Consider the following 11,176-nt stretch of genomic DNA (forward strand, 5'->3'; position numbering starts at 1 on the left):
TGATCCAGTTGTTTGCAAATTATTCAACTTTTGTCGATTTCCATTGTGCTATGATCCATGTATAACTAAACTCCATGACTCTTGAGGTTATGTTATAACCGGAACCACAGGGCAAGCAAATTCCACTTCTCAAGCTCTTATGCAAATCACCTTTTGCCCCAACACAGATTATACTGGTTACATGTTGTAGCACCTTTGGTGGCGTTGTAGAAGAACTGAAGAAGTATTTCCTAGTTCATGATCGAGTACTTCATTTTATTTTAGTCAAACTCAAATTTGAGCTTTGTAATATGTTCAAGTTATGCTTGTCTAAGGATCAATGTTATGTAGCAAAGCTAATCAAAAAACTTTTTTATATAGCCTTATTGGGTTAATTTACTTAATTAGATCAAAGATTTACTTCATTCTCTTATAACTCATTTTAGAATATTATTATTATTATTTTTTAGCATATTAAAGCTTGTAGTAGCTTAACTTCAAAACAATAATGGTAATATCTTAATTATAATAATGTTTTTGAAAATTAAATATACATTCAAACATACAATTCTAATTTAGTGTTCACACCAATGCTGATAGTCACAAGAATCAGAGACCATGATTCTATATTTGTAATGAAAAGATGATTGACAATTGAGTTGTATTGTATGAAGTAAATGGTACGTGACTAAATGGTCTTCTTCCAAAATGAACAAGTTAGTTGATTGACACCGGCAACTTGAGCAAGGGGATGGCTTTCTTTATGTTGTCCAGGGCCTTCTCGAGAGTGGAAAGAGATTCTGCATATGAAATGCGAATACAGTTGTCATCCCCAAAAGCATCTCCCGGAACAAGTGCCACCTGAGAATGCCAACATTAATTTTAAATATCCCTTTCCATATTGCTGTCGAATATCATTTCTTACAAGCACTAAGGAAAGAGAGTGACATTGATCAATTGCACTCTACATCAAAAAATCAGTACAAGCTTACCTGAGCTTTGTCAAGTAAAAAGCGACAGAGGGATTCTGACCCATTTATGGCACCAAACCCTTCAGCTTCTGAACCATAATAAGAGCTGAAATCGAGAAACAGATAGAAAGCTCCCTGCAAAAAGTCCAGTCAACATAATTGGCTCCCAATACAGAAAGAGATTTGGGAGGGAGGATTTTTTTGTCATGCAGCAAGTACCTGAGGATCGGATATCTTTACACCTTCCAGCTCACTGAAACCTTTAATTAAGAAATCACGTCTCTCTCTAAATGCTTTTACCATTGTTGCCACTGTCTCCCCACCAGCCTTACCCATTCCAAGAGCAGCAACTCCAGCTTTTTGGGATATACTGCAGGCACCTGAAGTTGACTAGAACAGCAGAACAAATAAACCAACTGCAATTCAGGGTTTGAATTTACATCTATGTTTTGAATTTTTAAGCACACTTTGAAAATCAGTGTACACTTCAACTTTCATTAAGTTCTATGAATGCTACACTTGTTAACTTAATAAAACAAAAAAAAAAAAAAAGAAATAAATAAAACCCTGATATTGTCATAATCAAAACAAGTCATCAGCCAGATAATTCGAGCTACCATTGTGTTTTAATATTTGACATTCAAAACAATTTGATAAGTTTTACTATCATCACTTGTTTAAGCTTATCAAAATTTCGAATTAAAAACATTCAAATTGGTAGCTTTAAGTTCAGTAGGTATACCTGGCTCTGAATCTTTCCACTAGCAGCAACAAAATGTTTTGGACCAGCAAGATATCCAAGTCTCCAACCAGTCATAGCAAAGGCCTAAGATTGTCAAATAAAGTCGAAGAGTGAGACTAGAGTAGAAATCACAACAGCATACTAATGCAAATTAATTTAATAGATTGTCATCCACAAATTGCACACTAAAGAAGCAAAACGATCTAAAGGAGCAATCTACATCAGCAAACTCAGTAGCCCATCTGCATATTACCTTGGAAAAGCCATTGACAGTCAAAGTCCTCTCCCACATTCCAGGTAGTGAAGCAAAGCTAGTATGCTTAGCCGGTGAATAGATGATATGCTCATAAATCTCATCAGACAAGACCTAAAGAGAAAATCATACTTTGACAATTAGAACCACAATGATATGCGTATACATGTAAGAAGTCAGTCTGATACTACCAGAAGTCGGGGGTGTCGTGCTACAATTGCAGCAATCTCTTCAAGGAGTTCCTTGGGATAAACAGAACCTGTTGGGTTGGATGGTGAGCATAGAATCAACAACCTTGACTTCTCATTAAGTTTTGACTCCAGATGCTTCGGGTCCATTAAAAAGTTACGAGATATTCCAGTGTCAACAATCACAGGAGTTGCATCAGCCAACCTTGCCATTTCAGGGTAACTTACCCAATAAGGTGCAGGAATTACAACCTGAATTTGATTCATAGGCAAATCCATTGATATCAAGAGTGCTATAAAGTTAGCTATATAGAACAAGAAACATCACTAGTAAATAAATTTTCAAAACAATCAAGATATTCCATGTATATGTTAAAACACAATGCTATTTATCAATTCGATTGCAAAGTCATGCAGAACTGCAGATTGCAGACCCTTGTCACTCATAGGTCAGAGAGATAATCATCAGGTTGATGGGCAAGGTAGCAAAATAATAACTGCCAAATACTACAATGAAAGAAAAGAATCCTTGCAGCTGCCATAATTTAGTTTTGTCATAATCCCATTGCAGAACATTGAAAGGTGATTAGTCTGACAGAGAGTTAAATTATTATACATGATGAAAACCGTCGAATGCAAAAGTGGCGCAACAAAACAAATGTTTCATACGATTTGATCCTGTGTCATTGACACAAATTTGTAATTTAATCACTTCTATAGTCCAACAAGCGCTCAATCTAAGCCTGCTAGCAACTGATAGAATTTACGTAAGGTCTAGTGAGGGTGGGAAGACCCACATCACTTGGAATATGGAGAGTGGGAGTTAGACAGGGTTTACATCACATGGATTGAGTATAAAATTCCATTTCAATTAACAGAAAGATTTTAGTAGACATTAGAAAAAGGAATACAAGAATTTTATGGATGGTAGGAATGTGAAAGCTATGTTTCCTTCACCTTATTTCTAATAACACATTAACTTACTCTTCTTATAATCAAAATAGATCATACCACACCAGTCTAGATTTTTTATTTTATTTTTTTTAATGTATTGCTCATTGCTAAAATTCTTATATTGCGTATTTATAAAAATTATGAAATAAAGATATATGTAAATTACAGATAAAAGAATAGTTCAACAAGATTTCACAAGAAGATGTTTTTCTTACTCCCTCCAGTACAGATTAATTGCACCGCTATGACCAGAGCAAGATTTTACGAAAACAATTGAATTCTTGGACTATGGAGAATATATTAGCACAGTCAAAACATTGGGTCAAATCAGGATAGATATAATAGATACTCCCTCTGTTCTTTTATGTCTTTAACAAAATGTTGAAGAATGTGGGTGGGTGTAAGAAAAGTAGGATAAAGTAGAAGAGAGAATGTAAATAGGTGGATTTATGTAAGAAAAAGGTGACTAAAGTAGGAGAAAGAATATGGAAAGGTGTAATTATTGTGAGGTTAAAGAGGTAGTATGGTAAAATGGGTAAGCCAAAAACAGAATAAAGCAAAGTGTAACATAAAAGAACGGACTAAAAAGTGGGTATAACAAAAAAGAATGGATGGAGTATTAGTTAAGACCCAAATAATTTAGAATCACAGACCATACTATACAAGATCTGAGAAATTTTATATCATTACGCCTTATTTTGACACGGCCATAAAGCAAGTGACTCACAGGTCACTAAGGTGTCAACATTTGTTAGCATGTGACAATACATAGTCTTCAATAAGCATAATAAGAGTGAAATCATGTCCACACATTCATTGGACAAAATTACAATAGTTTGAGGAAACAGTTTATTTTAAATGAAACTTTGATATGATGATATGGAAATACGTAGCAAGTGTAATAGTTAGTTTAAAAGATCAACCAACTCACCTCATCTCCGGGTGAACAAACACCAAGCACTACTTGTAGAATAGATTGTTTAGCTCCATTACTCACTAAAATTTGATCTGGGGAGTAATCAATTCCATTTTCCTCTGTACAAGAAAGCTAGACTTTAGCTTCTTTTTCTTTCTTTTAATCAATCAAGATCCACAACAATCACACAAATAAAAGCAACAAGGCACTAACCTTTTAATTTGTGGCATATAGCAGTGCGAAGTTCCATAGTACCTGCATTTGGAGTATATCTAGTATGCCCTTCACGAATTGCATTAATGCCAGCCTATAAAGGAAAAAGTACAATTTTAGAAAAAAAAAAATAATAATAAAAAAAAAAAAATTTAATAGCTCCTGTTAAATGAGAGTATATAACATTGTAATATGAAGCAAGTTCAATATCAAAAAGCAATCAAATGAACATGATGTGTAATCAGCAATAAGGGTGACATAAGACCTCAGCTATCACCGGTGGGGTATCAAAGTCGGGCTCACCAGCCGCCAACCTAATTACTGGAACACCAGCTTGTACAAGAGCAGTTGCTTGATCTGTTATCGCAACTGTTTTAGAGGGCTTAACAGAGTTAACCCTTGGACTCAATGAGACATCTAGTTCAATAGGATCGGAAGTACTTTGAGATCTCATCACCACTCTTAGTCTAGGAAAAAACTCTTCCCTAATGTTTGATGTTCTGGTAATACACAACAAATGGATTAATTATTAAATTCATCAAGAAGAAAAACAACTATTTACCTAGAAGCAAGTCTCATGAAAGAAAGCAAGTTTATCAGCTACAACTCTGAACAATGACAATACACAAGATATAGGCTAAAAACCTAAGTGTTAGTATAATCTAGGATAAACAAGATATGTGTAAAGCACCACAATATTGAAAAAAAATTAAGAAATAGTAAAGCATGGATATGTACCACCAATATGACTTAAATGTTCCCTTTCACTTAACATTTAGATTGAAAACGACACAAAAACAAATTATGGTTGAAATATACAGATATTTTCAAAAAGTACAATGAACAAAAACTACAATTGTTAACTATAAACATAAAAGGAAAAATACCAATAATACTAAATAAGATTGAACATCACCAATTCAAATTACATAAGGAAATTTTCAGATTGAAATCAACATCTGGTCAAAACCTATGGACAGTAACCGCACAGCATTAATAGAAACAACATTTATCTACAAATAATTGTCAAATATTACCAATTAAGGAAAATATTAGCTTATATTAGCACATGTTTCCAGTTATGCACAAGGCAAAGGCACTGCCTCTACGCCCTCAATTTTTGTTTTTTGTGCCCCGGTATGACTTTTGCACTATTAACATATACCATTTTAATCAATGTTTGTGCTTCATACATATGATCAAACATAGCATATGGGTACCTGTTAAAATTGTCTCAATGTATAGTTTTCGAATATTAAATTTTTATAATTTATACTTAATGATAATTAAAGATATTATTTGTCAAAGCTCTAGCAAATCCGGTTAAACTGGGGCAATTAAAAATAACAGAGGGAGTAGGAAATAGGAACTTAAGTAATCGATTAGCCTCTGTTTGTTTTGACAAAATACATGTTCCAAGAAAATGTTTTCCCATTTTTCTTTGTTAGGTTTGTAAAAATGATGGGAAACAATTTAAATAGAAGAAATGCCATTTTTTCCAGTCTACTCTCAACATCGATATCTCCACTTCTTCTTCCGCTATAATTTCTTTAAGAAAAACAAACAAAAGAAACTTATTATCACAGCTGCGTTTTTCCCTTGAAAAGGGTTTGCCATGGAAACTCGTTTTCTCGAAACAAACGGAGACTTAAATACTAATGTGTGAACACGAACAAAAGTTATAATAAAGGACATTGCTCACCAAATACACAGGGACGCCGTTCATTTTCTTAACGATACATGTTAGTCCAACAAGTCCACACATAGAGCAATTGTAGTGCTTAACTTCTAATATTATGATCAAACAAATTCAGTTTACCTTTGTAGAGATTAATAATAAAATTTTTTCTTGGTTTTGGCATTTTAAGTTAATAAGAAATAGTATAAAATTATTGCAACGCCAATTCTTTAAACAATTTTTAATCATCAAAATACAGAAAGTGCACACTAAAATGTCCACCGGCCAACAAATCTATTAACTATTACTAAAATAAAACATTGTTGATGTCATCAATGTCCACATGTCACTCTCATAATAAATTTTTTCTCGTCTAAATGCAAAGATGATGTCATTTTTTCTCGTCTAAATTTTTTATTTATTTTTTTGGTGGAGCTACCATATTTAACAATCTTGAAATTTGAATATTAGAAGCTTCTACATTATAACTACAATATATCAATTTATCCTTAAAACATGAAACAATTGTAAATAGCACACTAATAAATGGCCTCCTAGAAATATGTATTAGACGATGTTAAACAGGTATTATATCATATTTATCCATTTTTTTTTTAAATGTACAAATTATAAAAATAGATTTTATATATACCGTCACATGGGTTATAACCTAGTCAATTAATTAAAAAAAATAAAATAAAATAAAAAATTCAAATCAAAAGCAATGAATTTGAAAAAATTCACAAGTAACTAAAATTGATGATACCAATACAAGATAAAGAATCAAATACATAATTCAAACTAAATTAAAATTTCGAATTGGACAATTGACAATATTTAAAAATGAGGAGAATCATACTTGAAAGAAATGCCGACGGGATGAGAAGAAAGCGAGATAGGTCGACCGGAAGGATCTCCGACGAGTTGGCGGCGGTGAGGTTGGTGGGAAAGAGTTGGTGAACAGGCGGCTTGGAGTTGCATAGTATTAGTTGGTGTCTGAGTCCACGAGCTGGTGGGTAGGTGGGAAAAAGAATAATCAAAGTAAAGTTGAGATGTTAAAATAAGAGAGAATAAATAACCATTTGCAAAACTACAGCTATTTATAAATGATCTAAAATACAATCACATACCCAAATGATTCTAACTCTACCTCATACCCCTTAAAAAAAAAATACTCCCTCCATCTACGGATTAACATGGATCGGATATCCAAAAAATCAAATACTGGACATCCGAAATTTTCAGATCGGATAGTTTAGATAACCTATCTAATAATATGGGTTTATCCAAAATTTTAATAAAAGAAAAATTTTAAAAACAAAAAAAAAAAAAAAAAACTAGCCAGCCCATCTACCCATCCCATCCCCACCCACGACAACCCCACCACCACCTTTCCCTATTTTCCGACAGCCCCCTTCCCATCTCCGGCAGCCCTTCTCCTCATCCCCCACCACTGGAATCCCCCTTTCCCCACCACATACTCAGCGAAATCCTCACCAAAACAGACAATCAAACAACCAAATTAAAACTACCCAGAAACCATTTCACTAAAAAAAAAAAATCAAATCAGCAATAAAACTTAAATTCCAACCAAAAAGCTTACTTGTTCGAGCAATTTCCTCATCAGAAAAGTCCTCAATATCATTATCAATAGAATTCGAAATGGGGGTAGAAATGGGCTTGTAAGAGGAGGGAACACCGCCAATTTCTTTATGATGCTTTATGATTCACAGCACCGAAAAATTGAAATTCGAATGAAAAAATCTCAAAAAGACCATATATTTTTACCAATTGAAACTTACCCAGTTTTTAAAATAATAATTCGAGCAAAATACCCTTATTTATGTGGAGTTTGTGTATGAGCAACTCCCATTCTTTTGCTTTGCTTGTGGTGTTATAGGGAACTCTGAGAAAGATTGTTTTACGGTATCGGAGGAGAGCAAAAAAGAGAAATTAGGATGGGGGAGATGGCTTAGGGCTTCACCTGGAAAGCGGAGGCTTAAAGAGGTCGAAGAATTGGAGGAAGTTCTGATAGCTCGCAAGCTAGAATTCACCAAAAAAAATGATATAACAGAGGAGGTGCATTGTAAGGAGAATGAGCCGGTGATTTTGAAGAGTGGGAGTGAAAGTAGCGAGCTTCAAGTTGTGCAAGGAGGGGATAATAATGTTGTGCATGTGCAGGGGTGTAGGGCTGATGTTGTGGCTAAGCTAATACAGTGGAGTATGGTTTAGTGGATAGTAAAGTAGGGGGTGATGGGGAATGTTGATGTGGTGGGGGTGGGATCACAAGTGGTGGTGGGGGAAATGGAAAAGGAGGTGCGTAGTGAGGATGCATTAATGAGGGTGTGTGAAAATGAGGAATATGTTTTGAGGGGATGGAGAGGGAGTTGGTGGGCAAAAAAGAAGTTTGGTTCGTATACATGCTGAAGTGGGAAGTGACGTGGGAGGGGAAGAGGCTAAGAGATTAAGGGGTGATTTTGCTAGTATTACCGGTGATAGTATAAATCAAGTAGAGGGTGTTGGTGTGGACCAAACCCTTGAAGGACAATGAAAATCCTAAGATGTAATGTTCGAGGGCTTGGAAACCCTTGGACTGTAAGAACTCTGTGTGATATATTTTGGAGAGAGAGGGCGAATATTTTTTTTTAATGGAAACAAAAGTGGATAGTTGTAATTTAGAGAGAATTAAGAGGCGGTGTGGTTTTGATGATGGGTTGTGTTTGAGTAGTAATGGAAAAGCAGGTGGTATTGGTTTTTGGTGGAGGGATGTTGGGATTTCGACGATTTCCTACTCTGTTCATCATTTTGCGATTGATGTATTAAATAGTGTAGGTGTTCCTATATGGAGAGCAATAGGTGTGTATGGTTGGCCGAAGACGGAAAATAAACATAAGACTTGGGAGATGATGATTAATTTGCACTCTGAGTGTAACATTCCATGTATTATGTTTGGTGACTTTAAAAAGATTGTAAGTATGAATGAGAAGGATGGTGGGGCGGTTAGAAGAGAGAGGTTAATGGATGCTTTTCGGGAAGCAATCGACATGTGTGGTTTGAGGGATTTGGGATTCTCTGGCAACATTTTCACGTGGCAGAGAGGCACTACTTCGGATGCTATGGTTCGAGAACGTCTTGACAGATTTTTAGCGGAGGATACTTGGTGTAATATATTCCCAAATTTTATAGTATCCCACCTCCCAATGCAGAACTCGGGCCATGCTCCTATATTGCAAGATGCAAACAAAGTTTTCGAACGTTGAAAAAAAAGAAAAATTATTTAGGTTCGAAGCAGTGTGGTTGTCTCGTAAAGAATGTGAGAAAGTGGTGTTGAAATCGTGGAAGAAGGAAATGGTGTATGACCCTCATAAACGAATCATGTCATGTGCTGAAGGCTTATCGAAGTGGGTTGCTGAGACTTTCGAGAGCATTAAAAGAAAATCCGAATAGCCGAAAATAATCTAGTAGAATGTCAGAAGGGCAGAGTTGATACCAGAATGTTATAGGAATGTAAACGACTTTCTGCAGAGCTAGATGAGTTAAGAAGACTTAAGGAATCATATTAGTTCACACGTGCTCGAGCTGATGAAATGAAGGTCGGTGACAAAAACACCTCCTATTTTCACAGGAAAGCGAGTCAGAGAAGAAAAAAAGAATAGTATTCTGGGTCTTTTTGACAAGCACGATGTGTGGCATGATGACCACAAAGAGATGAAGGCTATTGTGGCAGATTACTTTGCTTATTTATTTGCTACGGGTTCACCATTTGAGTTTGATGCTGCAATGGAAGGGTTGGAGTGCCGTGTGACAGAGGAAATAAATATGGTGTTGGAGAAGGAGAAGGAGCCACCAGGGAGGAAATTAAACAAGCACTGTTCTAAATGCATCCGAATAAATCAACGGGACCTAACGGTATGCATGCTTTGTTTTTCTAGAAATTTTGGCATATTATAGGTTCGTACATAATTGCTTTTGTGACAAAATGGTGGAATGGTCAGGTTGACTTGTTGGAGGAAAATAAAACTTGCATTGTTCTTATACTGAAGTGTGATGCCTCGAAGAGAATGAGTGATTTTAGATAAGTTGTTGCAATGTGTTATACAAAATCATCTCGAAAACCATGGCTAATAAGTGAAGGTTTTTTTTTAATGACATAATTTCGGTTAATCAGAGTGCTTTTGTTCCGGGTCGACTAATTACGGACAATGCTTTAGTTGCGTTAGAAATTTTCCACATAATGAAAAGAGAAGGGGAGGGGAGAGACGACTCGATAGTCCTGAAATTGGATATGAGTAAAGCTTATGATAGGGTTGAATGGATTGTTTTACAGAAGGTGATGCAGAAACTTGGGTTTGCAGGGGGGTGGATTGGGCGCATCATGATCTGTCTTTCTAGTGTTTCCTTCGCTTTTAAAGTAATGGAGAAATTTCGGGTGATGTGACTCCGACAAGGGGGCTTAGACAGGGTGATCCAATCTCGTCGTACTTGTTCCTGTTATGTGCCGATGCGTTTTCAACTCTGTTATCGCGTGCTGCATATGAGAGAAAAATAAGAGGGGCCAAAATATGTAATGGTGCTCCTAGAGTATCACATTTATTTTTTTGCTGATGGTAGTATTTTGTTTGCAAAAGTTACTCTACAGGAATGCTCTAGTGTTGTTGATATCATCAGGATTTATGAGAGAGCATCTGGTCAGAAAGTTAATCTTGAGAAGGCGGAAGTAACTTTTAGCAAATGTGTACCTTTTCATCGGAGAGCGGAGATGATTGAAACTCTAGGGGTGCACAAGGTAGATAGACATGAGAAATATTTGGGGTCTACCGACTGTGATTGGAAAGTCAAAGAAGCTGTGTTTGCTTGTCTGAAGAAGAGAATATGGAAGAAGTTGAACGGGTGGAAGGAGAAATTATTATTAAGGCCGGTAAAGGAAGTGCTTATCAAAGCGGTGGCACAAGCGATTCCCACGTACATGATGAGCATTTTTAAAATTATGGAAGGATTAATTGATGAAATCTATTCTCTACTCTGCAGATTTTGGTGGGGCTCTATGGAAGATGTGCGTAAGCTCCATTGACAAAGTTGGGAAAAGATGTGTGTGCCGAAGGCTAAGGGTGGTTTGGGGTTCCGTGATTTGAAGTGTTTTAATAATGCCCTCCTTGCGAAACAATCATGGCGATTGCTGAAGAATAAGGATACTTTAATTCATGACATTTTGAAAGCTCGGTATTTCAAGAGGTCGAGCATACTTGAGGCAAATAGGGGTTATGACCCTAGCTTCTCATGGA

At 35.8% G+C, this 11,176-nt stretch overlaps 2 protein-coding genes across 3 annotated transcripts; one reads left to right on the plus strand and one right to left on the minus strand.

Moving 5' to 3' along the window:
- Positions 1-470: 470 nt before the first annotated feature.
- Positions 471-7,628, minus strand: LOC110702963 (bifunctional aspartate aminotransferase and glutamate/aspartate-prephenate aminotransferase-like). Of its 2 annotated transcripts, none has more exons than XM_021880725.1 (11): positions 7,025-7,343; positions 6,754-6,903; positions 4,482-4,716; positions 4,217-4,310; positions 4,019-4,122; positions 2,137-2,385; positions 1,946-2,059; positions 1,693-1,776; positions 1,170-1,340; positions 972-1,085; positions 471-840 (listed from the first exon to the last, which is right to left on the minus strand). In XM_021880725.1, exons 1-11 carry the CDS (start codon positions 7,090-7,092, stop codon positions 697-699), a joined length of 1,527 nt encoding a protein of 508 aa, XP_021736417.1. In that variant the 5' UTR covers positions 7,093-7,343; the 3' UTR covers positions 471-696. The 2 variants fall into 2 exon arrangements, with proteins under 2 accessions (XP_021736417.1, XP_021736418.1); XM_021880726.1 differs by lacking the exon at positions 7,025-7,343 and adding an exon at positions 7,498-7,628 and having other exon boundaries at positions 476-840.
- Positions 7,629-9,602: 1,974 nt separating this feature from the next.
- Positions 9,603-10,965, plus strand: LOC110703014. Its single transcript, XM_021880772.1, has 2 exons — positions 9,603-9,803; positions 10,534-10,965. Exons 1-2 carry the CDS (start codon positions 9,603-9,605, stop codon positions 10,963-10,965), a joined length of 633 nt encoding a protein of 210 aa, XP_021736464.1.
- Positions 10,966-11,176: the final 211 nt, after the last annotated feature.

The sequence above is a fragment of the Chenopodium quinoa genome, unplaced genomic scaffold, assembly GCF_001683475.1.
Source record: "Chenopodium quinoa cultivar QQ74 unplaced genomic scaffold, ASM168347v1, whole genome shotgun sequence".
Classification (NCBI taxonomy): Eukaryota; Viridiplantae; Streptophyta; class Magnoliopsida; order Caryophyllales; family Amaranthaceae; genus Chenopodium; species Chenopodium quinoa.

What these genes read in the sequence shown, in the direction of transcription:
- LOC110702963 (XM_021880725.1), bottom strand. Translation starts at nt 7,092, where the DNA reads ATGTTAATCCGTAGATGGAGGGAGTATTTTTTTTTTAAGGGGTATGAG. An exon ending in TTTGTTCACCCGGAGATGAG is followed by an intron (nt 2,386 to 4,018) that starts GTGAGTTGGTTG and finishes AATCAAATTCAG; the next exon opens with GTTGTAATTCCTGCACCTTA. An exon ending in GTGGAAAGATTCAGAGCCAG is followed by an intron (nt 1,341 to 1,692) that starts GTATACCTACTG and finishes CTGCTGTTCTAG; the next exon opens with TCAACTTCAGGTGCCTGCAG.
- LOC110703014 (XM_021880772.1), top strand. Translation starts at nt 9,603, where the DNA reads ATGAAGGCTATTGTGGCAGATTACTTTGCTTATTTATTTGCTACGGGT. An exon ending in TAAATCAACGGGACCTAACG is followed by an intron (nt 9,804 to 10,533) that starts GTATGCATGCTT and finishes GTTACTCTACAG; the next exon opens with GAATGCTCTAGTGTTGTTGA.